Below are 27323 nucleotides of genomic sequence, written 5' to 3'. Positions count from 1 at the left end.
AAGGTACAGTTTGAAAATTGCCTTCAAAATAAAATAACAGTTCGACAAAATGTTTTAATCCAAGGATATATTTGATTCAAATGAAACCTTATGAAAACCGTTAATTCCATGTTGCATTGCGTTCCGGGTTCTGAAAGGCTAAAATTATAATAATCTTCACATTTAATTCAACCACCTCTTGTTTTGAAAGAACCCAAACCGGACTTTGCTGTACGGAGCAGTCGTAAACAAAGTGACGTGGCTAATCCAACATCCACAAAAGCAGAGGCAATTTCTACTTTTACTGTACATATTATTGTTTATTGTGTGGAATCAGAGCTCGAGTTTGTTCAGTTCAGTGTTTGGGGTTTGAACTTCCTGTCGTGAATCGCTTTTGCCGTTGCCTCGGTGGATTTAGCCTCCGCAGAAGAAGAAGCTACACGCAGCATTGGCAAGTTTCCCTCATAATTGTCTATATTTGTTTAGTGCACACTTTCCGATCATTGCAAGTACATGAGGCTTTTGTTCTGCTTTCAGTGACTTTAAAACCAAGGGGTGCCTTTTAAAACAATGCAAATGTGGGCTGCTGTTTGCTAGTATGATGCACATTAATTTTAGCCGTTATGTAATAGATTATGCAGAGATATTGAGGATGATTCTATCACAAAATAGTTTCCCTAAATTAGACTGTAGTTGAGATTCGTGTTTTTTTTTTCTTATTGTAACTCGTATAAGACGTACTGTACATGCAATACTTGGGGGGGCAATGAGTCTTCTCACAATACTGAAGCGGGTCTACAGCAGGACTAAAAAAGGACTAAAGCAGGACTAAAGCAGGACTAAACCAGGTCTAAAACAGGTCTAAAACAGGTCTAAACCAAGTCTAAACCAGGACTAAAGCAGGTCTAAAGCAGGGCAAAACCAGGACTAAAGCAGGACTAAAGCTTAGTTATTACCAACCTGGGATTTGTTATTTGGTCCTTAAATTGTGCCTATTTTTTAGTCCTTATATGGGCTTAGTTTGGTGCTGTTCTAGTTGTTGTTTAGTTCTGGTACGTTCCACGTTTAGTGTTTGGTTTAGACTTGGTTTAGTTCAGTTTTGATGCAGTGAATGTGAAAGCGTGATCGAAGCCATAGATCGACCAAGAGGACCAGAACCAGTTTTACCTCGGACGCTTAAGTAGAGTTGGATAGTGCACACTGTCGTTGTGTCTTTGGGCAAGACACTTCACCCTCATTGTCTTGCATTACTGTGGCGTGTGGCTGAGAGATGCCGCGGATAAAATGTTATTCTGAAAACATTTGCGACATTCAACGTGTAGTTTTCTAATATAATGTCCTTTTCCTGCAGTTATGTCCAGAGGATAAAGAGATGTCGGTCAGCGAGAGCAACGAGGCCGAGACGTTTTTTGAGGCGGTGGAAGATCAGGGGGGTCTAGAGGAGACGCCCCCAGCCACTTCGCCTGCGACCACGCCCGACTGCAGCGGCTCCAACGACATCGCCACAGACGTAGCGCCGACACGTAAAGCCAGGAGGAGACCGGAGCCCAAAGCACCAGCAGCAGAGCCCCCCGAGAAAACGGAGGAAACGACCGAACTGCAGCAGCCGGCGAAGGTGCGGCGACACGTTTAAATGCACACAATAACAGCAATAACACAATGTCAAAAGTCTCAGTACAGTACAACGATTCATCAATTAATCATGAAAAAAAATCATAGTTGTATTTTGATCATTGCAATAATCCTCTAGATCAGGGGTGTCAAACTCGAATTTCGACGGGACGAATTTCGACGCTCAGGCTGGGTCGCGGGCCGAAAATAACGTAAAACATAAAACTATTAAAAATATAAGAAATAAGTAGCTTTATATAGCCTACGCTGTTTTGAAGCAATTACTGGATCGATTAAAAAAAAAAAAAGTTTGTTCTCATAAACTGAAATGTATTTAGAAAAACAAGTGTTATTTCACCAATACTGTGCTTCAGTTTATGTGCATTACAACTTCAGAGTTAATCTACAGTTCTACACAGAGATAAACATTTGACTTTATAACAAAATAAACTTCTCAAGATCTATAAAAAACGTTTAAATGTCCTAACTAACATTTCCACGTCTGTGTAGTTATCTGTACACCTGAACTGACACACCACTAAACTTCTGCTCAAAAGTGCTTAAAGTGCACTTCTCCCTCAGCAGCTCACACAGCAGTGCAGCAGAGCCCCGTGGGGAGGCATTGTGGGACGCGTAGTTTTAGCGATAAAAACGTAAAAACGCCAGAGTTTGACACCTATGCTCTAGATGTATACTTAAATATGTATATTTTTTTTAAATAACATAAACCGTGGTGTTATTAAAAATTAAAATAATAATGATTACTAAAAAATGCATTTTATTCATAAATATTTTCTATCTAAACGCATGATTTCAGCCTTTATTTGTCTGATACGAGTATTTAAAAAGTCTCAATTTACATTTGACCTGTTAATAAATAAATATAATAATAACTGACATGATGATGATTAGTTGCAGCCCTAATACGGTGGATGATTACAATATGTTAAAATACGAGTTTCAGTCCTGCACTGCATACAATGAAAAAACATCAACAACAAAGCAGATGAAACTACAAAACACATTTTCACAACAACAAGGCTTTTTCAATGCAGACAACATAAATAAATGTATGTAAATTATAGAAGACTCATCAGGCAGTTGGAGCATCGGGGCATGTTTAGAGTAAACTATAGTGTTTTCCCCTTTGCATCCCCACAATATCAATATGTTACCATGTAGTCATTGATATTAGTGACATATTTTGGGTCACATCCCTAATCTATAATGTAAAGACCGACCTGCAGACGAGTGTTCTCACTTTCAAATCCATTTAAAAGAATAAGGCTTGATTACATTTCGTAATAACTTGCATCAGCTCTAATATAGAATCAAGATCATGTAAAACTATTCCAGAAAAGTCAAGATGTGTCCTATTTATGTGCTTTTTGTTTAATTAAAATGAGTATCTAGTTTTGTTACTCGTTTTATTGTTGGTATGTTTCACGGTATTAATTCTTTTGACAACTCTACTGCAGACATGTTTGATAGATATTAGGTCATATTAAAACTTTGCCATAAACCATTAATTTCTACACAAATAAGCTATTGAGCTAACAAGGGGCATATGCTTAATTCATCATTATTTAAAGCAATTTGATTAAAACCACTTCCAAACACTGCGTCAATGATTTCAAGTCCATGTCTTTTTGTCCATGTTTTTCCAGAGCGAGTCGACGGTCGCTCAGGGAGGATGGGGTTACTGGGGCAACTGGGGCAAGTCCATCCTCTCCACGGCAACGGCGACCGTGGCAACAGTTGGTCAGTACCGCCGCGGCTTCGCATCAAAGCGGGAGAGATACAAATGTGGCTGATATATCATTTCTGTGACCGAATTGATTCACGTGACGGTGTTTTCGTCCAGGTCAAGGCCTCACTCAGGCGATCGAGAAGGCCGAGACGTCTTTGGGGATTCCCAGTCCCACCGAAGTATCCGCACAAGTCAAAGAGGAGCAGAAACAACAGGGTAAAACAGGATATTATCCTTTTTGTTGTAGCTTCAGTTCTGTAATAGAGGTGCAAAAAAAACATCATTTTAGTAGTCGACTGTGCAACCGATATTTTTTTGATTTGCCAACTAGTTAAACATTGATTTCTATTGTACATTGAGACTTTTTGAATACATTATCAACCAAATAAAGGGTAAAATATTGTGACTGAATGAAGGCTTCTAAAGTAAATCTGAAATTGTTTGTTGTTTTTGGACATTTTTATTTACTCTAGTCACTGTTATTTTCATTTATTTTTATTTTAAGTTATTTCCGCATGTGTTTTAGAGTCTGTATATTATATATACAGACTATAAGTTGCACCTTTTTTCATTTTTTTTGGGCCGGGGTGCGACTTATACTTATATTTATACTTACTTTATTTATACACTTATACTCTGGAGCAACTTATTTGTGATATTATTTGTTATTTTCACACTTGCAACCGCATTTCATACTGCAGTGAGACTTATATATGTGTGCATTTTTTGGCTGCTCCGGAAAATACCGTATTATTTTTATTTTTTTCACAGTCAACTAGTCACGAGTAGTTGATTGCTGCAGACTTATTCTATATTGCGCTTATATATATTTTGAGTCATAGTTTATATTTATAATTGCTTTTGTGTTTGATTGTTTTGTGTTTATTGTCATCACATTTATTGCTTTGTGGACCAACATTTTTTGTTAGGATCTATGGATAAGTTTGGTCTTGAGCTGATTAAAAGTGAAGGTGTGAACGCACAGGGAGTTGTGTTGTTACGCGCCCAATTTTCTGCCATTTGTATTTTAGTTATTTCTTTAGGCATTTCCTGAGTTTAATAATAAAATCTGGCTGTAATCTGGTTTAGCATTCAGGTGGTCGGTGGCACTAGCTCTGTTTTCCCCGTCTGTCCAGTTGAATCCAGCGCTGAACCAGATGGAGCCTCTGCAGAAGCATCATCCCCGGTGTTAGGAGCCATGGGAATGTTTTCATCTCTCAGCAGCGTCGTCCAAACGACCGTGAGCCGAGTTTACACATACAATACAATCGCGTGTCATAACTTTAGCTTTACAGTGGTACGATTTATGGCGCCAAGACCAAACCCCATAAAACTCCTTAATTTTCTTCTGTTCGGATAGGTCACAATTCCACTGGCATGTGAGCAGCTTTATGAAAAAGCTTTACTTTATCGTTTAGAAAGTTTAGGGTTTATATAAATATATCGTTTAAAGTTTTTAAAAAAATGCTGCAAAAAGAGCTACCGGTAATTCAATTTTAATTTTATTTTTTTTATATTATGTTGGAAACTTTCAAATAAGGTTATATGGATATATTTAGGCACTTTTGTGATTGATTTCACACACATTTAACGCTAGTCTCATAATCAAACCTCTAATAAGGCATTTCTGTTGAATTGACATAATATCGTCTGAACATCTTTATTGAGATACTTCAAAAATATGTCCAGATATACATTTTTGTCAATATTACCCACCCCGTCAGTCAGATGAAACAGCACTTATAGTTTCACCTTTTTAGAGTATAGATTGAATGTAACTGAATTGTAATGATATTGGAATAGTCACAGTTACTCTTGTCGATATACGCTATAATAACACGCCAATCTTTGAAAAAAAATAATTAAATCAAAAGATACATATTTGTGCAAAAATGTTTTACCTTTTAATAATACCAGTTTTTCCACAAATCTTGAATCCAAATATAAAACTGTAACGTCCTTTTGTTATGTTATATCCGTTGTATATGCTGTGAGTGTTTAAATGTATGTGACTTGAACTCGGCTGTTGCGTTCAGGGTAAGACGGTTTTAACGGGAGGTTTGGACGCTCTAGAGTTCATCGGTAAAAAGACGATGGACGTGATCGCTGAAGGAGACCCCGGGTTCAAGAAGACCAAAGGACTTATGCACAGGAACGCCACTCTCTCTCAGGTACCATAGCATCTACATATACTGTGTACAACCAAAACCAGCAACGAGTGCGGCCAAAACACCAGTCTGAAGATATTTTGATGAATGATACAATGTTTAAACGACTTTGAGCTGCTACGGAGTATGTCTGGAATTCTTTTTAGCACATTGTCAGTCAAATTATTCTTTAAAGAAGGAATAGCACCCAAAAAAACCAACAAATGCCTAAACTAGTGTCAGTCAGACCGTCCTCCAGACACCAGCTTTAGTAAGTAAGTAAGTAAGTACATTTTATTTTTATAGCACCTTTTACAGACAGAAGTCACAAAGTGCTTCACAAAAACACAGAATAAAACAATAAAAAACACAAAAAACTTAAAGTGAGCAATACACATACAACAATATACAGTCAAATCAGTCCCTAAAGCAACTTAAAGGCGGTATGGACGATTTTTCGGCGATTTGAGAACGCAGGCGGAAGTGCGCATGCGCACTCGTGCGGACTGATACAACACACACATGCGTTTGTTTATTAGCGCAACGGAGCGCATCGCATCGCTCGTCTCCCGTAGATTTCTGTCCACTTCTGCGTCAGCTCGAATTGTCTTTCTCCATCTTCATTTTGCCCCGTACACTGAGGGAACTATATTATGATAGATCCATGCGCTTAGGCACGCGGAAACGTGGGGAAGAGCCTGACGCGGCTGCAGGTGAGCGGTAGGTGCGTTTTATGATTGATACGTGGCAGGACTAATGATTTATCCACTCCACGAGGAAATATGACAAAAAATTGCTGAAAAAAATCGTCCATACCACCTTTAACTTTACTGACAAATCTAGGCGTAATTTAAAATCGAATGTTCCTCTGTGCGGAGCTCGTCCACACTTATAATCAGAGTACGGTGAATCAGAATCAGAGTCTCAGCTTCACAAAGAGTTGGGCTTGTGCTCCAGAGTGTTCTGAAATGGGGCGTTTAAAAAAAGAATAAAAGGAGCCCTCTTGATAAAGTTGTTCCAATAGTTTTGAGAGCTTTTGCCTTTGTAGCTGACTTTAACGACCGGCAGGATATGTCTTTAGTTGACAATAGCCCCAGAAGGTGTTGATTTTTCAGAACGCTCTGTTAAACGACGTCGCTCCGTGTCGTGCTCCTCAGGTCTTGCGGGAGGCGAAGGAGCGCGAGCAGCTCCAGAGCACGGACGCAGAGTCGGACGCGGACGGGAAACACGTGGCCCATTACGGGATGCTGTTCGACGAGTACCAGGGTCTGTCTCACCTGGAGGCGCTGGAGATCCTGTCCCGGGAGAGTGAAGCCAAGGTGCGATTTGAACTTCACTCTTGATCATGGGAAAATGCTACTTTTTCCCCTCTTTTTTTGTTTTGTTTTACGATGTTTCCTGGCGAAGTACGTGCATTTCAAGCACATCTAATTCACACCAAGTCACAGGTCAGTCCAAAAAGATGTTGTTGACGCGATGTTACTCAAGAAAAGCAAACTGATTGTTCTGTCGATGAAAAAATACAGCAGGCGGCGCTAGTATCACCGTAGCATTCAGCCCGCAGCTACTGTTAACGGTCCTGGTTATTTAGATACATTTGATCTTTTTATTTTTCGCCATGTCTTCATATTTGGCAGGATATTTGGTTTAAAGTCTGTGTTTGTGCTTGTTGGACAGTGGGTGACATCGCAGCTCTTCTACATTAAAAGGACTGCTTGCGTTAGACGGCGTTCGCTCGGATGCCGACTTTATCGCTCTGACTCTCCTCTGCGTCTTCTGCTCCATCCTTTACATTCAACCGTTTATATTCTCTATCCTTCCCCTCTCTACACGTCCAAACCATCTAAATCTGAACAAGAGACGTCAGAATTAATCATTTGTGAGTCGTAAATGTCAAAATATAATAATTGCAAGAATGTTATCGGCTAAATCTGCAATATGTTATCTTCTGTCCAAAAGTAATAAACCTTTTATATAAAGGCTGATTTGACGGTTTAGAGAGTTTGATTTCAGAAAGCTGGTTACGTAATAGCCATATATCCAGTACTGTGAGTTAAAGCAGAACAAAGTAACTCTGGCGATAGAGCTCCCCCTGCAGTTCCCTTGTGAAAAGACATTGCCAGTAAATGGGCACAAAAGCTTTTATAGGTTATAAACGTAGAATAAGGGCCAGGGTTTCTCAGGAGAGTTGTTTTCGTTTCGATACACATTTAACTATCACAAAGATGTTCAATAAGGTGAAAATGATGACTTAGTTCTTCTTTAAAGTAGTGTTTATACTTTTTTTTGTGTATTATCAGTATTACCCGTATTTTCCGGACTATAAGTCACACCTTTTTTCATACGTTTGGCCGGGGTGCGACTTATACTTATATTTGTACTTATATACTTGTACTCTGGAACGACTTATATGTGATATTATTTGTTATTTTCACACTTGCAACTGCATTTCATACTCCAGTGCGACTTATAAATGTTTCTTTCTTCTCTATTATGCATTTTTTGGCTTGTGCGACTTATAGTCCGGAAAATACGGTAATTGGAAAGCTAAATTTCGGTTGACACAGTAGCTTTTTTTCTTCTTTCTTTGTTTTGCGAAGGATACTATCGAATATCTAATGCACTTAGCTCTAATTCTATTTTTGAAGAAGAGAACACACATCTGCTAACTCCAGATTTTAAGAAGTAAAAGTATGCATTCTGTTGTTTACAGGTCAAGTCTGTGCTGACCACTTTGTCCGGAGACGAAGTGATGGATCTGAGGAAAGAGCTGGAGGAGATAAAAGAGGCCTTTTCTCTGATGGAGTTTGACGACGAGGACGTGGACGAGAAAAAAGGTGACTCTTTTGAGGACTACAAAATACATATATCAAAAATTTCAAAAGAAAAGCTTGTGACAGTGATATGAAGGAGAATATTATGTTTTTTGTGGAGGACATTCGATTACCTAAATGATTGTATCTTTGCAGCCCTCGTCAAAAACAAAGAAACGATAAATAAAAGAGCCTAGGTGTTTTCTTTTGAAATGCGCTGCGGCGTCTACGTCCTCAGAATAAAGGCGAGGTGATTGGATTGTGTCCGTTTTGTGTTTTTAGACGAAGACGGCTCGGAGTTTGAGAACGAGCTGACTGAAGCTTTGGGAGGGCTCAACATTTCTGCCACAGCGAACAAACTTGCCAAGGTCAGTACTGGAAACAGCAGTACTATCACAGGTGTATCTCTTTCATGCTTTTCTTTTATGTAGGCTATTATTCAAATATTGACAGTACAGAAACGGTGAGGCAATGACATAAAAAAACACACTCCACCTTTAGACAAACTGACCATCCACTGCTTCATTTACGTTTCCACATCGTTTTTGGTGTAGGAGTATTTGGTTATTTCAACGTTTTCTCAAATAACCTCTAAAACCATTTTCTTTTATGTATATTTATGTCTTTATGTCTTTATTTAGTCCCTTGTCAGCGTATCAAAACAGTCACACACATCAGCACGATCAGTACATGCACAAACAAAAGAACAGTTCATTTGAAGTAGAACCAACAGCAGCTCAATATTAAAACGTTACACGTGTTCATGGACCGTCCAACAACCATTTTAAAATTTCAAACACAATACCTAAATTTCAATATATTGCTCACCTCTAATTGCGACTCGTAGTATGTTGATAATCATGATCGTTATCTGGACATGCCAAGAGACGTCTTATATATAAAGAGACGCATTAGGAAATCACAATCTCAAAAAGATTAAACAATTTCTGATTTTCATCTTATTGGTAGATATTCTTTGTCCAAAAGCCTACTATCGTCTTACTTCAACCTTTATTTGTTCCAAAACATATTTAAATCTCAATGTGAAGTAGAACTGGACAGTCCCATAAAGAGTAGCTGTGGTATTTTAATCATTTCTGCCAATGCTAATATCTCTGTATTTAGCATTGTGTATTTGGAGTGTATGTGTCATTTTCTCCATCTGTATAAACTGTTTTCTTTCCTCAGGCCTGTAGGAGCACATGCGCTCAAATCACTGCCATCAACGATCCGGAAAAGCAAGAAGATGAGAACGAAGAGTCAAAGGTCATTTCTATCGAGGTAAAAAAAATACAAGTGATCTCCAATCTACTTCAATTCTATTATTTAAATTAGATACAAGATATAGATCCCTATATATTTATCAAACAACACAGCAAAATATGCAGATAAATACAAGTCATTTAGGCCGTCCTCATCTCGATTCATTGGATTATAGGACTTTGGGATGAAACTGAATCTGGTGTGTTTAATCTAAAGAGTGGCTCAGGTGGTCGTAATCTGTGTACTCTGCCTTTGATACCACAATGATCATTTAAGAATACAAAAACGTTTCATACACAAAATAACAGTACTTTCTTTATTATTACCATGTGGTCTGGAACATTCTAAAACTTTCCAGGTCCAATGTATCAGCTGTGGCTACTTCATTTTTGTTTGAATAAATGATGTAAGCATAAGTGAACATCAGTTTTATACATATTATTATTATTATTATTATTTATTATTATTATAAAACATATCTACTCTTACATATCTATTATTTCATCTACTTCTGAGGCCTGTGCTACGAAGCAACACACATCAGATCCGTTCAGTTCATGGCGCTGCATGATCTGTCCCGACACATTTTGTTCTTTAGTCTGTTTTTGATTAATGTGACCCTGCCCCTGTTATGTGACCCCGCCCCCTGCTATGTTACCCCGCCCCCTGCTCTGTTTCGTAGTACAACTTATCCGGAGACGCTCATGTCTGGCTTAGTCCGTGCGTTCTTAAGTTCAGCCAGCTTCGTATAGAAGGCTTCTGTTTAGTTCATTTGTACAAAACGTTTAATTTTGTTCTTATATTTTCCTCAGGAGGTCCACGCCGCTGCCATCCGGACTTTGGCTGAACTCACGGCTCGCTCCATCGAACTTTTCCACAAGCTCGCCGAAATGATTCTGTTTTTGAACGGAAACACGACGCCCCAAGTCCTTTCACAGTAAGAGCCTTTTAACTGCACAGAGTCAAACGTCATTTATTCATGTTTTTCCTCTTCTTCTTCTTCAGGCTGACCATCATTTTGTGCAAAGAAATCTCTCTTCTGTCAAAAAAGTTCACCTCTTGTCTAACAACGACAGGGGTAAGGGACATTTTATTAATTTGTTTTTGGTTGAATCTAATTTCTTAAGCTTAAAGTGGTTGTACCTGATTTACCATGACCATGTAATAGAGCTTTTTGCCCTGTGCAGATATATTATTAAAGCATTTAGTCACTCCGCTTTGTGCTGTCTGCATCTAATTCTAAAGCTCTTAAACATGCTAGTTGTTGTTAGCTTTACTGATTGTGTTTGGCAAACGATTTAATCTAGTTTTTCACCACTTTAAGACACTGATAATGTTTGACTTTATCCCACATTTGTCTAACTTACAATGTGAATACTTGAAGCAGTTGATTTTCTTCGTACTAGTTCTATGTTACGGATGAATTTTATAAGAATTTTAAGGTTCAAATTCTGTATACAAATTAAAATGTTAATTTGTATTGTGTGTCCACAGAGCAACGAGAAGGGAGATGTGCTCAATCCTCTTATTACTGCAGTTTTCCTCGAGGTTTGTCTCAATTTTGGTTGGACTTTTGTCGACTCGTATTTCACTTTTTGGAGCTTTAAACCATGTTCTATCATTGTTCCCTCATTAAAAACATACCTGGAGTTGCAACTAGCTTCATTCACACTAGTTTGAGGAATCCTGCTTAGAAACTCCTCTCCCCTCCGAGCATCAAAAACACAATTTCCCCGATGTGTGGCGTGGCTCTGAAAACTCTCTGCTGTTTTTAAGTCCATAAATCTTTACCAGACTCATACGGTGCACTTCTCCCGTCCTCTCCGCCTTTGTAAACTTTGAACAATAATGTTGTATCGATACAAGTGTCAACTCTGCTCTCATGTGCATTTTTCCAGGCTTCCAACAGTGCATCATACATCCAAGACGCCTTCCAGCTCCTCATGCCAATTTTGGAGATTTCCCACATCGAGAGAAGAGCTGACAAATGATCCTTTCTTCTCCGCTGCAGCGTGTTTTTAACGGAGAAATCCACTATTCTCAGGAAAACCTTCTGAGACATCCAAACAGTGTTATCTCGTTTACCATTATGTGTAAAGGAAAACAGAGGGAATGGTTGATAAGTCGAGTCAATGGAACTAATGTGGACTGAGTATCTAAAGGGCACAGGTGACAAAAATGTTATCAAATTAAAGTTTATGCTCTTTTTACGGGCAAAATATTCAAATCAACAATTTAGAACGTTTCCTTTCTCTCAAAAGTGCACTACGTAGCTTTTCTAATCAAATCAAATCAATTTATTTTTGTAAGGCCCAAAATCACAACAACAGTTGCCTCTGAGGGCCACAGGGAGAAATGAGCTTTTCCGGTTGTTTCCATGGAAATGTTATTTCTCTGTCTGAAATGTCCCATAGAATTGCATTTAAGTTACCTGTATGCACCACCAGGGCCAGTCACGGATCAGGTTTGTGGAGAGGTGACCCTGTAAGGTAATTTTGAGCAATACAAACGCTTGTATTTGAATAAATGCAGGGCGGGTAAGTTTAATGCCATTCTGTGAAACATTCCAGGCAAGGCAAAGGCATCTCCGGAATCGGATTATCAAAGGTATCTGATACTGATCATGTACAGATACTAATTTATAATAAAAACATATACTGGAAGGTATATGGAACACCCCAACATGGAAAGTGCATGTAACTGTCATGTGAATAATGGGCTGTAGATGGATGTAAAAATGTTTAAACCTTAAGGACAAATTTGTTAAGGAAAAGTCAGTTCAGTGTTGTGCTTCTTTTTCTATGCGTCATCATTGTTTGTATGTACAATATTATTATTTTTGCCTCACCTGTAAGTCTACCAAATTCTCTCTTACTCTTTTGTTCTTAGCCCTTAAACTAAAGTGTTCTTACTGTTTAAATACCAATGTTTCAAAAGGATATTTCTGGAAAAGCGAGAGGCTTGGTTGTCACAGTGCTGCCTCTAGAGGGCACTCAAAGACAAAGTTATAGTCCCATACAGATGAGGTTTTACCTGGAATATTTTGCGTTTTGCATAAACATGGCAATATTATTACTTTGTATTGAAAATTCCATGAAAAAGTTAAGTTAATTCATATTAAATATGCATAATTATTTTAATAAAGTTCATTGTCCTGCCCTTGAAGCTTGCTGCTTTGGACTCGGTGGGGACAGATTTCAAGCCATCGTCAACGTAGAGATGTCTGAACAAACTGTTTGGCTTCTGGAGGGTACTCTGTGTCCGGCTGTTGTGCTGCATTTCTCAGGCCAAATATTGCAAATGCTGGGGACGGACTATTGCACTTTCATCCTGTACTCAACGATAGCTCTGTGGTCAACTTGGCGTGAGTCAAACACGAGTCACGACCCTGATGTTCCCCAGTTTCTGCGGGTGATGGACGTCAAAGAAGGGCATATACCAGCATTCCTCTTTCTCCCCCAGAGCCACTAGCTCTGCATGAAGTCCATGAAGTGTTTCTGCATTTCAGAAAGTTTCTTAAGTGTGCGGAAAATGAACTCTAAGCAGCTGAGAGCTAGATTTATGTCGTTTGGGAGACGAGGCCTTGGCGTGCGGAAAGGAAGTGTCGCTATCCAAAAGTTTGTGTTGTCTTGATTAAAGTCTCTTTCCATGATCTGTAGAAAGGCTTGGTCCTCAACAGAAGAAGCAAGCTTTTCATCTTTCTCACTTTGTTGAAATATTTCTTTCCCCATTTGGCATGAGCTGCGAGTGTCCCGGGGCTCACCCGGCTCAGTGTGACTGGAGTTGTTCTTTTACATGGAAACTGTTCTGACAGGACAGGACAACTTGGATGTCCATTCTCTAAGATGCTAGAAGAACTCAAGTACTTTTACAACTCTACCCCAGCTGTACAGCGAGGCTTAACTAGTACTAGGCTGAAAACCACATACAAAAAACCACATCATGACAAATTCAAACAACTCAGAAGCAACTAAAGGTCTCGCAAGCCAAGAACATGATTTTCCATCACTGGTACTTCCTCTAGAACCAGTAGTAGTAATATAAATTGTAAGGTTCAACATTGAATACTTTAAATATAAGAAGTTTGATTTAAGTATTAAGGGATTTTTTTTTTAATTTGAAGAGATAGAACAAGTTGAGATTTGAGCAATTACTATTCATGAATATTGCTTTCAGGATGTGAATGTTTTGGATATTGATCCTTTAAGATGGTAAACAAATACTTTCGAAATTCCGTAACGATCCCGAAGGGAAGAGGAATGGAACTGGGATATACACATCACAAAATATGAACAATCTAAGTGGTTTCGACTAATGGAAACGATATCAGAGCCTGCTTTAAAGACATTTACAATTGGGTTTTACATATTTGTTTAATGGAAGATAATGATGGACGCTTAGCTTTTAAATCATGATTTTTAGGTTTTAACCGGACTAAAGACAAATTAACTGTTGACCCGATACAAGTATTAACTTAATTCGTTTTTTATGAAGCTCAAATAGAATTTTGAAGACGGAAATTCATGGTTATTCATTTGTTCATCTTTTTTTTTTATCTATATAAAAGCAAACCAACTTACATTTATATCGTTGCAAAGTATATTTTTTATTTATTTATGTATCTATTTGTGATAAGCGCTTGATATAATTAGGATTTAGATCTGATGTCAATAAATAATAAATTATCAAATGAAATGCAGGGATTTGTCTTTTTGTGCGGGTTTTCGGCAGCAGGTGGCAGTGTGCGCATTTATTGCTACTTTCTTTGTTCTAAGCGGAACCGGAAAAAGCGAATGAAAGACGAAATAAGCACCGGGGCGCTTTAGCTTTGCGGCTCGTGTTCGGCTAAAATAAGGTAAAATCTTGTATATTCTCATGTTTTTATCCGACTGCATACACCAACTAGTGAGCTACACGTTTTAACCTGTACATTACACGTTGTTTTGACTCTCGGTTAAAATGAAACTGGTTGTTTTTTGTGGAAGTGTGAGCATGTAGTTAGCACTTAGCCGCTAAAGCTAACTTTTGATCGTTAATAAAGCTAACGTACTTTACGTATGAGCTAAGGTTCACTCAGTTGTGTCTGTTTATAGCGGGGTTTTTATCCAAGCCTGAAGTTTTAAGTTGTTTTTTTTGTCTTTTTGTGGCTCACCTGCAGCTTATTTTAAAGCCTATATTTGCATCATTGTTTTTAATAATTGCAAACTGTGTTAATGTTCACAGTTTTCCTCATTTTTTTCCCTTAAACCTGCTCCAACCAAAAGCTCTAGTGTGAATTTATTTACGTGGTAATCTCTGACTTCAATAAACATGACGCAGTTGTATTTGTATAATGTCCATTGAAAGATTTTTGTCCAGTAATGCTGTTTCTACGCGTTTCTGCGTAAAGTTTAACAGTAAGTAAAATAAACCTAAGCGTGAACTCACAAAAACACGTATTTACTATTACTTTTTTTGTATTTATTTTGTTATCAGGCACATTACATTTATTTAGTCTTTCAGGAAGTTTGATTTAGTAAAATTGAAAATAAATTTAATAATGATAAAAAGACATTTCACCGTTTGGTCTCGGCAGTCGTTAACAATCATTAAATCGATGTTTTTTCTCACCAATCGTAACGTTGATATTTGTTTTCGTGACATCCCTTGCAGCACGGTCAAAATCAAACAAATGTTGCTGATGGTTTTTTTCAGACGGTGTAGCTGAAATGGGGAAGAGAGAAGGGAGGACATTCAGAAAATGATTGTAATAAAACTATCAATGCAATCATAAAATAAAAGGAGAACATGAATGGTTTGAGAGTCTTCTTGAATAGGGAAACATTAAATATTTAGGAATATTAAAACCCTTTATCACAATATTAACTCTTTAATGCTTTATTTAATGTAAAGACACAAAATTGTATGAGATGTATCATTCATTCAGTCATTTCAGATCCAACACACTTTTGATAATTACAGTGTAGAATGTATTTTTGTATAATTATTGCTCAAACGCCATCTAACGCAACACGAACTGTACAATTCCAAACCAATCATCAGCACTGATTAAGGTAATTTGTTTTGCAGTAAATCTTGAAAAAAAACACAGCAAGTTGTGCAGTAATTGTCTTAAAACTGAGCAGCAGCAGCCAATCACAGATGACGCCCCCAGTGACGTGCTTCGCACGACCCGGAAGAAGACCCAAAACAAACCCTGCAAGATAAAAAAAAAAAAATCCTTAAGACGCGGCTAAATAATGATATTGACTAAACTCACGTCTGCTGTCGAGTGTATTTTACGGACGTGAGTCCGGGGCGTCTGTCTTCAAATGTACAGGCGTCCAACTTCTGCGTCGGGCGCGAATTTGACGCCGGAGTGTGTATGTGGCTTTAAAGTAAATCCCTGCGTTTATTCCTCCGTCACAGTTAATCGTTTGGGTGTGCTGGCCCCCGCCCTCGCTCTCTGATCGGAGGGTGGTTTCCGCGGTGACGCTCGTGTTCTGAGGCGACATCATCAGAATGCCGGCGGCGCTCACCGACTCGAGCCAGATCATCTGTGAGGTCTGGGCCTGCAACGTGGAGGACGAGATGCGCAAGATCAGGGCCATCATCCAGAACTACAACTTCATCGCCATGGTAACGCCGTGCCCGACGGAGCTACCAACCTCTGCATCACGTCATAATGCAGCTTTCGTAGAACCAGGGTCACCATTATAGTTTTATCATCTACTTTGTATGTCATGGTACCACGCCCGCCACATGTTTTGCTGGAAACGCTGCACCTGATTTGACTGTTTTTAAACGTGAAAAATGGAACTAGCTTATTTATGTGCTTTATCATCATCCTAAATATTCGCTGCAGTAAGTTGATAAGCACTTTTACACGAGTCTCCGAGTGAGTTTTGTCTTCCTTGGTAAAGCTAATAAACGTTAGGCAAGGCAAGTTTATTTGTAGAGCACATTTCATACACAAGGCAATTCAAAGTGCTTCACACAGCAGGAAAAATGCATTAAAATCACAAAGAAATTACAGATACAATAAAATTAACTAATTAAAAACAATTTAAGTCATAAAAGAGAAGAGTGCAAAGAAAATCCTTTCAGTCATATGCACAGCTAAACAAAACAGTTTTTAGCTTAGATTTGAACATTGTTAGAGTAGAAGCCTGTCTCACATCTTCAGGAAGACTGTTCCAGATTTTAGCTGCATAAAACTGAAAAGCAGATTCTCCATGTTTTGTCCTGACTCTGGCACCAGCAGGAGGCCGGTCCCTGAGGTCCTCAGGGTCCGAGATGGTTCATATGGCACTAACATGCCCAAGATGTACTTTGGTGCTAGGCCATGGAGAGACTTGTACACAAGCAGAGCTGCTTTAAAGTCTATTCTCAGAGCCACAGGAGCCAGTGCAGAGACCTGAGAACAGGACTAATGTGATCGTACTTCCTGGTTCTAGTTAGGACCCGAGCAACAGCGTTCTGGATGTACTGCAGCTGTTTTACAGCTCGTTTGGAGAGACCAGTGAGCGGCCGTTACAGTAGTCTAATCTACTGGAGACAAACGCATGGATAAGTTTCTCTAAATCTGGTTTTGACACTATATTTTTGATTTTGGCAATGTTTTTAGATGGTAAAAAGCTGCTGATGTTATTGATTTGATGTGGCTGTTAAAATTCAAGTCTGAGTCCATTATTACCCCCATTTCTAACTTGATTTGTAGGTTTTAGAGCGAGACTCTGGAGGTGACCGCTAACACTTTCTCTTTGTTTCTGTGGGCCAAAAACGATTATTTCAGTCTTGTCTGAGTTCAGCTGGAGAAAGTTGCTTTGCATCCACACACTGATCTGTTGGATGCGGTGACAGAGTGAATCTACTGGTCCATAGTCACCTGCCGACAGTGAAACATAGATCAGAGTGTCGTCTGCATAATTGTGATTAAACACATTTTCACTGCGTATCAACTGACTTAACGGCAGCATGTAGAGGTTGAACAGAAGGGGACCCAGGACTGACCCTTGGGGCACTCCACAGGTCAGGGTCATGTGGTCTGAGACACAGCTACCAATTTCAACAAAGTACTTCCTGTCTTCCAGATAGGACCTTAACCAGTTTAGGGCAGTGCCAGTGATGCCCACCCAGTCCTCTAGTCTCTGTAAGAGGATCCCATGATCGACAGTGTCAAAAGCAGCACTCAGATCTAACAGAATTAAGACTGAGGCTTTGCCCGTGTCAGTGTTCAGGCGGATGTCATTTGTCACCTTGACAAGAGCAGTCTCAGTGCTGTGATGAGGTCTAAAACCTGACTGAAAAACATCAAATGAGTTGTTTATTAAGAGGAAATCTGTGAGCTGTTGGTAAACAACCTTTTCAAGGACTTTGCCCCAAAATGGCAGATTAGAGATGGGCTGGTAATTACTCAGTACTGCGGCATCAAGACTGCTCTTCTTTAGGAGAGGCTTTATGACCGCAGTTTTCAAAGACATTGGGAATGTTCCAGATTGAAGCGACATGTTAACTATGTGAGTGAGTGGTGCTAACAAACTGTTCAGCACAGACTTTAGAAATCTGGTGGGTAGCACATCGAGGCAGCATGTAGATGAAGTGTCTAGGTGGTTTTGGGGTGAATTATAGCATTTTTAATGCCCTGAACTTTGTCATTAAAGAATAATGCAAACTCATTACACTTGGATGTGGAAATGAGTTCGCATTCTAGCCTGTAACTGGCATTGATGTTTGCTTTTTTTTTTTGGTCCTTAATTTCCCTCTGTTCATTGTTTAAAACCCACAAAAGAGTAGAAAAAGTATAAGAAAATAATACATTCTATTTAGATTATCTATGGAAGAATCTTGGATTAAATATGGCCCTAAATCTTTCTTTTCTTACAATAATAATACAATACTTTTCAAATCAAATCAATTTATTTTTGTAAGGCCCAAAATCACAACAACAGTCGCCTCCTGAGGGCCGAATCAACAATGTCTGTGGTGGCGAGGGACGATGTCCCAGGGTCTCCTTCTCGGCCAGGAAAAACTACAAAAAAAACCTCTTTGGGGAAAAAGCGTAGAAACCTGGAGGAGTTCCAGTGAAGGAGAGATCCGACTCACAGACAGACACGAGGGAGACTGGAGCTGGACCCACTCTTCAGGCAGATGAGGGACCGTCCACACGGGGCAGGGACCACTTCACCAGGAGAGGGGCATCTGGGTCCACAGGTCCTCAAGAGTGAGAGAAAGAAAAAGAAGGCGGTGAATAGTTTGCAAGTGGAATTAAAAAGATAAATATTGTTTGATAGAATAATTAGTCAGAAGAAGAAGATAGTGCTCAAGCTGTCATACTTCCCGCAGCATAGTTGCTCCTAGGCAGCTGTGGGTTTATATTTCTGTTCCTAACTAGTCTGACCATAAGCGATTTCGAAGAGGAACGTTTTAAGCCTGGACTTAAATGAAGAGATTGTGTCAGCATATTTAACATGGGTCGGGAGCTGATTCCTAAACACAGGAGCTTGGTAGCTAAACGCTCTACCTCCTACAGTACTTTTAGAGACTCTTGGGACCACCAGAAGGCCGGCATTCTGAGAGCGAAGAGCTCTGTTTGGATGATATGGTTCTATAGCATCTTTGAGGTAGGATGGGGCCATGTCATTTATGGCTTTGTAGGTCAGGAGTAGAATTTTAAATTTGATTCTAAACTCGACGGGGAGCCAGTGAAGAGACTCCAGCACCGGCGTAATGTGCTCTCTTCTTTTTGTTTCTGTTAGTCATCTTTATATTAATGTTTGCTGCTGCATTTTGGACCAGTTAAACTTTTTATGGAGCTTTTAGGACACGCTGCGAGCAGGGAGTTACAGTAGTCTAATCTAGTCGTTACAAATGCATGGATAAGTTTTTCGGCATCACTTTTAGGCAGGATTCTTCTGATTTTGGCTATGTTGCGCAAATGGAAATGGGCTGTTTTACAAGCTTGATTTATGAGCTTTGAATTAGAGCTCCTGGTCAAATAAGACTCCAAGATTTCTTACAGTAGAACTAGAGGCTACACTAACATTGTCCAGTGTGACTATCTGCTCAGATTGTCTCGTAGATGCTTAGGGCCAAGCACAATGACCTCGTTTTTTTCAGGGTTAAGAAGCGGGTATTTAATATCGTTGTTCCGTCTTCACTTTCCTCAGGACACGGAGTTTCCCGGCGTGGTGGTGCGGCCGATCGGAGAGTTCCGCAGCACAGTGGACTATCAGTACCAGCTCCTGCGCTGCAACGTGGACCTGCTCAAGATCATCCAGCTCGGCCTGTCCTTCATGAACGAGGACGGGGACTATCCGGCAGGAACCACCACCTGGCAGTTCAACTTCAAATTCAACCTCACGTGAGCAAACGGCCCCGTTACATCACCTCAACCGTCGCACGACACCGGGATCGGACCAGAACCAGACCAGCGCCAAGTGTGAATTTAATGTTGTGATTTAAAATGGCGGGCAAGGGCCTCTGTAACGCCAAACTGAAAAGCCACACTAGGGAACCTTCCACAAATTCGCTGCCACGGTGCCAATCAAGCCCCGCGTGTCTTGATTGAATCCACGACTTTTCGGTGAATTTGCGCCGGCTCTGTAATTGCAGAGACGGTAAAGCCATGTTGTTATGGGAACGTCACGTGACCAAGGGTACGAGGGCGCTGCATTTGTCTGTTTTATATTAAAACAATAGGCATACTAATTGTTATCTTTGCCCCATTATTGCAGCGATTAAACAAAGAAAGAAAACTTTTTCGACTGAAATAATGTATTTACTGTGACTGGGGCTGTGGCTCGTCAACGCAGACAAGTTTTAGAGTATTTGCTTTTCTCCGCTGCAAACGAAACACTATCGTACCTCCAGCTCGATTTTTAAACTGGATTGTTGAGATCATGTTTTGAACTGCGCTGTTGCCATTACATTGGACACATTAATTACCCCCAAAAAAGATTAAAAATAGTGGTGGGGTATATTGACAAACAATAATATCTCGATGATACTCAGACAATGAATCAGGAATGTGCTCAAATATAAATGTCATATAAATGGTTGAGGTTCAAGTATGGCACAGTACATGAGCAGACCATAATATTCACCACACAAGGGCAAATCTCGGTTGTGGTTGTCTTGTGTTTGGAAGAGTACAAACAATATGAACACAGACCTCTAGTGTGATCTGCTCTTTTTGAGGAACATTTGAATAGTTTTATGATGTACTCCATACTCATACCCAATTTTGCACATTTCCTGAAAAACAACTGCAATACTACACATTTTTCAATACATCTCCTACTTCCTGCATTAAAAATACAGAAAGCAAACATCTAGTGTCTTGATATTTGCTGTATTCGAATGGATTACAGTGCATCTAGGTTTGACTAATGCATCAGTGTTCATATTACACTAAAAGATGTTGTCCAGTAAACAGAAATATAAACCTATAAACCACAAAGTCACAATTTCAGCCTCCATCTCGATCTAAAAACACGAACGCGGCCCGACTGACGTCTACTTTGTCCCCGTGTTTGTGCAGAGAGGACATGTACTCGCAGGACTCCATCGACCTGCTGCAGAACTCCGGGCTGCAGTTCAAGAAACACGAGGAGGAGGGAATCGAGACGCTGTACTTCGCCGAGCTGCTCATGACGTCGGGGCTGGTCCTGTGTGAAAACGTCAAGTGGCTCTCGTTCCACAGGTCGGTTTTCTGCCGCCGCTGCCGGGACTAGTCGCTGATTGTGTTTATTCGGGTCGCGCCTTATGATCGTGAAAAGAGAACCAAACCCAGAGTCCTTTGGATCCGCACCCGGAGAAAGCGTAAACCCAGATGTCTGTTTATGTCAGATGAAGTTTAAATTCAGACGTTTGGATGTCAAGTCGGTCATAGCGTCAACAATCGTGAACAATCGCTAAATTTCTTGTAGAGGGCGCACGGTAGGCGCATTTTCACCTGAATAGATTCTTTTAGAAGATTTCTGTGCTGTGACAAAACAATTTTTACTGGGGGTTAAAAAATCAGGTAGACTTTATTAATGTAAAGGTTTGTACCTCCTTTTTTAGATTTGCTTCTATAGCTGCACGCAGGCTTTTAGATAGAGGGCCGTCTCCCCGTATTATACACAACGATGTGCAAACTGCTCCATTTATCTGTGGTGGTCTCCTCTTTGCGTCTCTGTTGCAGCGGTTATGATTTCGGATACCTGGTGAAGCTGCTCACGGACGCCCGGCTGCCCGAGGAGGAGCACGACTTCTTCCAAATCTTGAACCTGTTTTTTCCTGCCATTTATGACGTGAAATATCTCATGAAGAGCTGCAAAAACCTCAAGGTGCTAAAACGGATATTGACATTTTTTAATGATCAAGGATACTATGGGATTGTCGTTGATGCGGCTTCGAACCCGTTAAGCATCCAATTAGCAGTTGTTTTCAGCACAAACGCAAAAGGTTTGACCGTCCTGGGCAAGACGCATCACGCTTTTTTACAATGTCTGTTGGTGACGTTTAAAACAGTTTGCCCAGTACTGAATTCTACGCTGTAATGATGATTTTAAAGAAACCAAAAAACATTGTCTGCTGGACTGAACCGCTTGAATGTGATACTGCCCTGAGCTATTTTAAACTTTAAAGGGAGTTATAACCTTAAACTGCCCTGCCTTTCCTCACACGATGACCGTTCGAGGTTATACATTAATTGTTCTCACTGTCCAGACCGTTGAAACTTGTACTACTTTGCACAATGAACTCAACATTTCAGCACAAAATAACAAGGCTATCTTCATGTTTCCATTTGGTCTTTTACTAGTGCTGGAAAAGCTCTAAAATAATTCCAAAACTCTTCATTTCACTCTCACATTTTGTCCCGTTAGTGAGCGGTAGGTGCGTTTTATGATTGATACGTGGAAGGACTAATCGGCAGTCCACGCCACGAGGAAATAAGACTCAGATTTGGGCCAAAAAAAAATCGTCCATTCAACCTTTTAATAGATTTTTACGGGCAAACTGCCTCCGGGGGGCACTCAAGCAGGAAGCTCAAGCATTTGACACACGGTAAAAGATGTCAGTGGACAGAGGTCACTATATTGTAATATTCAAAATGCTGTGTGTTTAATTACAATCAGGAAATGAGTCTAATGAGACCTGTGATGCTTTTTATCAGGAGCGCTCTATATCCCGAAAAGTACGGCACATTTCCATCAACAGCCGCTCAAATCACCCACCTCATTCAACCAATAATAATCTTAAGTTTTCACTTTTTGTTTTACGTTTCAACACAGATACACTATGTACAGTTAAAACGTGTTATGTGGTGTTTGCTGTGTTCAGGGCGGGTTACAGGAAGTGGCCGATCAGCTGGAATTAAAGAGGATCGGCCGACAGCATCAGGCCGGGTCAGACTCTCTGCTCACAGGGATGGCCTTCTTCAGGATGAAGGAGGTAAAAAAAGAACACAACTGCAACTGGACCGTTACATCTGAACGTTCAGCACACGGTGACGTAGAAGAAGCTTTTAGGCAGATGGACAATGTTTTGTTTGGGCAGTCGACCTGACCAAAGGAAATATTGGGGGGGAAATGTACTAAGATTTGACGGGCGAGTCGAGCAACTTTGTCCAGCCGTCTTTGAAATATGCAACCATGATTTCATTATTTGGGCTCTTTGCAAACAACAAATGATTGTGTCTTATGTATAAACCCTGCTAACTATCTATGAACTACACAATATTCTGACGAAGTATCTGACCCAAACGCGTACACGCAAGTTCATGCAAAACAACTATTTAGACACAAAGTAAGTGTATTTCTGTGAAAAGGCGGCTGAAGATGTGGGAGTGGACCATGAGTTTAACCCAACTCATTCCATGTCTACTCTTTTCTTCTGCTGTTCAGTTAATGCTTGGAATCAAAATAAAAGAACAATAATAATAGTCAACTAATGGGTCGATGGTGTCCAAATCCACAAACTTGTTTATGAATTGACTGAAACGATGAAAGGATGACGCCCCCACTGCTTCCCGTAGTTCACACATGCTTCAGGTTTGCTCTGTTCACATTTAAAGCAAGACTGTTCAAGTTCCAGGTCACACGCCATCTACTTGTCGCCACGGTAACTGCATGAAATCGTTACTGTCAAAACACACCACTGCTCTGCCTCTTGTGGACCACGTGTGTTGGTTTTGGTCCGCTAACGCTACATTTTGACACTGCAACGTTACCTTTCCAGCCATTTACAATTAGGCTTTGATTTCTTAAAAAAAAACAAAAAAAAACATAGTGAGTGTGGAGCTGGTGGTCAGTAAAACACTGGGTCAGGTGAAACACGAGAGCAGGGGAGAGTGGAGAAAAGGACTGTCTATGGGAGCGCTCGAGCCTGAGAAGCGGAAAGGAATGCTTTAGTGTGTTCAGGTTCTTTCTCCTAAATAAAGCTCAAGCTACCTGAAATAAATGTTTGCTGTAACCCGACCCAACATTTTTCAAGTCGGTAGGTAAATTCTTATTTTTTTTACTTTAAAGGCAAAAAAAAGATCAAAACTTTGCCATTTTTTGACTCCTAGTGACCTCCAGGGGTCAGGCTTCAACAGTCAATTACGGAAAATGTATCTATCAACCCGATCGGGAGACTAAATCTCCCGATTTTAAGATATTTCAATCGACCTTTTGTACGCCGTTATCCTTTTATTTTGGTTGCGTAGGCGAGTGGAGGGAACATGCGGGAACACAGGCACCGCCATGTTTGTTGTGATGACGCTGCTAGGCGTGTTTCCCTAGCAGAATGCAAAGCACAAGTCAAATTTAAATGAAGCCACACTCTGACATAGAACGGCATGAGTCAAATCAACAACTAAAAGACAATATTGATTCCCTCCTGCATCATCTGTTTAATACAGAGGCATATGGAGGACCGAAAATGAAGATGCACATGCATTGCGCAGTGTGTCATTTGTCCCTTGGGATGAAAGATAGATTTACCAGCGCTATAAAGTTATTCTACACCGCGCTTTAGGAAAGAACGGTCGGTGAGTCTGAAATATTTGAAAAATAAACAAATTTGGTGTTTTCTTTAACAAACTGCTGATTTTTTTTTTTTTTTTCAGTCGGCTAGTTTTATACCGGGTCGGTCGGGTTACGGCAAACGGACAATATTATGCTCAGCCTCAAGACAAAACCAGTTCTTGAATTATAATGTGAAATGTTACACAGAATTGCTTTAGCCTGGCATTTGTGTTTCTGTATTCATCATTTAACCCCCGCGCGTCCCTCAAAGACGATACAAGTGTTAAATTAAAATGGAACTTTCCTGTACAGCGTAACCATGGAAACCAAGCTTGTAACCGAAGGAACGAGCAGTGGCTTTATTCACACACTCCCTGTCCTGGGAAGGCTGTTAATGACATGTTCTTAAAACATCTGATTCTTACTTTAGCTGTTCATATTTCGCTCTCCTATCAAATGTTGATGCGCCTGCTCGTGGATTTTGTTCAAACAAGCCCTTTTCCCACCGAGATATGACACAACTCCCCAGTGATGTGTGCGAGCGAGTCGGCTTTTTGTCCGGAGGACGTAAAGCTCTGTGAACTCTTAGCTCTACCACGCGCTGATTGCAACTTATGATCAGATAACAATTATTTTATCACTGCATTAGTTGGACTAAACAGAGAAGGGGTTTCATGACTCGGGGAAACGTGTAAATTGTGTTTGTTGTAAAGTGTTTGCTGTACCCCATTAAAGCGACATCACATTAGCTTCATCTGGGGAAATGTCATTCAGTCACTGGCCTTTCACTATCCAAACAACAAAGTCCATTAGCGAAATAATTGTTTGTAGCCTAAACATTTGTCGTCTCTTTCAGCTTTTCTTTGAGGACAACATCGACGACGCAAAGTATTGTGGGAGATTGTATGGCTTGGGATCGGGCACCAGTCAGACTCAAAACGGCCTCTCGACAACAAACCAGGATGATCCCAACAACAAACACTGACCTCTGTCTGTGGAAACGCACTTATTTTTAAACCAACCAGCAGCGTCTTCAAAACCCTTCGGACAAACGCCTCTTTTATTCGCTTTTACCCAAATCTACCACCGCAAATCTTTTATTTCAGTTTTACTCTGTGGGACCAGCACAAATGTGACGTTTTTCTTTATTTTTAAGTTCAAACGCTGAACGGCCTGTAAATGAACTGTATGATTTTGATGAGAATAAACCGTTTTAGCGCTTTATTTCCTTTCCGAAACTTGAGAAACTTTTAACAGACAACCATCTCTGTTGTCTCTGCATGAATACCATTAGCCAGTGTTTTTACATATTCCATTGTTTTAAACAGCTGTATATTAAATTGTTTTGTATTTTTCAATGTGCCAACCTGAAGTCGGTGTCATTATTTGGGATTGGAGCAAGAGAAGCTGCAATATATGGCGGCCAAGCCCTAATAACTAACAAACGGCACAAAACGGGTAGAAATATTGATTAAAGCCACTATAGCCCTCCATATACACCCTCACCACTATGTTGCAGTGTAGTTCAATGTAGATGGAACACTACAAGTGTGTATTAGACCAAGTAGATATTTGTGGATAAATTGTTGTATTGTATTGTAAAATTACTGGAATTGCACTAGTCAAAGTTTATGCAGAATTTACACAACTTGTATTCTAAACGTTAATTCAACAAAAAAGTGCTCGCCTATATTTTTATTTGTCAAATTAAAACAAATTGGCTAAAAACTCATCTAATTGCACAGTGTCTGCTGAGCTTTCACAGGAGTAAAATTGTAAACCTTTAAAAATTTGCTATTCTGAAAATTCTAAATATATTTCTCTTAACTGCATGAGTCGGTCATAGGCACTTGAGCGCTAGAGAAGTTCACCAGTCACTTTAAAGTTTGCTGTGTTTCTGGAAGTATTTGATTTTTTTTCCCCCCTTCTAATTATTCACCTTATTCCAGAATGGAAAAAGATTCAGTTGTGTCTTCCGCCCAGGGCATTCTGGTGAGGAGGGAGCGAAAAGTCAGTGTACAATAGGATGTAGATGGCCCATTACAGGGCTGTTAGTAAAGAAAAATTTATTTTCAAGTGAAACCAAATACTCCGTTTATCAGGAGTGTCCGCCCAGAGGGCGGTGCTTAGTCAGATTAGGATAAATATCTGACTTCCCAGACGCTATTCACAGATTGAGAATGACTCTTTGATGAGAGTTGAAACTTTAAACAAGTACGAAACTTGTTTTCTTCTTAAAACAGAGTCCAGATGAAACAACTGAATCTTTTTCTACAATGGAACACTCCTGGACGAATGCGGAATTCCACCGATTTATTCCAGAAACCCGTCCGGGTGCCGCCATTCAACATAATCCTTTTTCCAGTTGTTTTAGTTAACATAGGGCTGCCGACCTCGAGCAAAAACAAGTTCTACACAAAGCAAAAAGGTGTTTTCAGGCCGCCCAATCTGTATTGTTGACGTGCAGATGAACATTGGATATTTTTCACAAATCAATCAGGTCCTCTGTGATGAGGGAGCGACAGCCAGCTAACAATAGGATGCAAAGAAGAGAAGTTTCAAGTGAAACTGTAAACAGCTGTTATCAGGCGGTTCTGTGCGGTGGTTTGGGCCTAATCAGAATCAAATAAATATCTACTAGATCCGCAGATTAAAGGTCCCATAACATGCAAAATCGACTTTTCAGAGCTTTTAACCTTCTTACATTGCTATTTGTGCTTCATATATGTACCCAGAGTGTTTTTTTGATTGATTCCCGCAGTGTTTAGCTATATTACAGACCATC

The 27323-nt window shown here is 39.9% G+C and overlaps 2 protein-coding genes across 2 annotated transcripts; both read left to right on the top strand.

Annotated features, from left to right (window-relative positions):
* Nucleotides 1–211: 211 nt before the first annotated feature.
* On the top strand, nt 212–12728 carry fam114a2 (family with sequence similarity 114 member A2). The gene is made up of 14 exons (XM_072445972.1): nt 212–430; nt 1331–1594; nt 3258–3351; nt 3455–3556; nt 4477–4580; nt 5377–5511; nt 6645–6806; nt 8201–8324; nt 8583–8668; nt 9489–9581; nt 10376–10500; nt 10569–10641; nt 11058–11111; nt 11462–12728. The coding sequence occupies exons 2-14, from the start codon at nt 1352–1354 to the stop codon at nt 11552–11554; spliced, it is 1488 nt and encodes a 495-aa protein (XP_072302073.1). The 5' UTR covers nt 212–430; nt 1331–1351; the 3' UTR covers nt 11555–12728.
* A 1583-nt stretch (nt 12729–14311) lies between these two features.
* On the top strand, nt 14312–25904 carry cnot8 (CCR4-NOT transcription complex, subunit 8). The gene is made up of 7 exons (XM_072445976.1): nt 14312–14418; nt 15972–16181; nt 19712–19905; nt 21085–21246; nt 21730–21874; nt 22872–22982; nt 25395–25904. The coding sequence occupies exons 2-7, from the start codon at nt 16065–16067 to the stop codon at nt 25521–25523; spliced, it is 858 nt and encodes a 285-aa protein (XP_072302077.1). The 5' UTR covers nt 14312–14418; nt 15972–16064; the 3' UTR covers nt 25524–25904.
* Nucleotides 25905–27323: the final 1419 nt, after the last annotated feature.

This window comes from Eucyclogobius newberryi, unplaced genomic scaffold, assembly GCF_026437365.1.
Source record: "Eucyclogobius newberryi isolate DKJ021-1_F unplaced genomic scaffold, fEucNew1.0.hap1 SCAF_15, whole genome shotgun sequence".
Taxonomy (NCBI): domain Eukaryota; kingdom Metazoa; phylum Chordata; class Actinopteri; order Gobiiformes; family Gobiidae; genus Eucyclogobius; species Eucyclogobius newberryi.
This window is presented reverse-complemented; position numbering and strand designations above follow the sequence as displayed.

Excerpts from the sequence above, each read along its gene's own strand:
- fam114a2 (XM_072445972.1), top strand. The coding sequence starts at position 1,352 with ATGTCGGTCAGCGAGAGCAACGAGGCCGAGACGTTTTTTGAGGCGGTG. Across the intron at positions 3,557-4,476 it reads AGAGGAGCAGAAACAACAGG|TTGAATCCAGCGCTGAACCA; the intron begins GTAAAACAGGAT and ends CCGTCTGTCCAG. Across the intron at positions 8,669-9,488 it reads CAGCGAACAAACTTGCCAAG|GCCTGTAGGAGCACATGCGC; the intron begins GTCAGTACTGGA and ends TTCTTTCCTCAG.
- cnot8 (XM_072445976.1), top strand. The coding sequence starts at position 16,065 with ATGCCGGCGGCGCTCACCGACTCGAGCCAGATCATCTGTGAGGTCTGG. Across the intron at positions 16,182-19,711 it reads ACTACAACTTCATCGCCATG|GACACGGAGTTTCCCGGCGT; the intron begins GTAACGCCGTGC and ends CACTTTCCTCAG. Across the intron at positions 21,247-21,729 it reads AAGTGGCTCTCGTTCCACAG|CGGTTATGATTTCGGATACC; the intron begins GTCGGTTTTCTG and ends TCTCTGTTGCAG.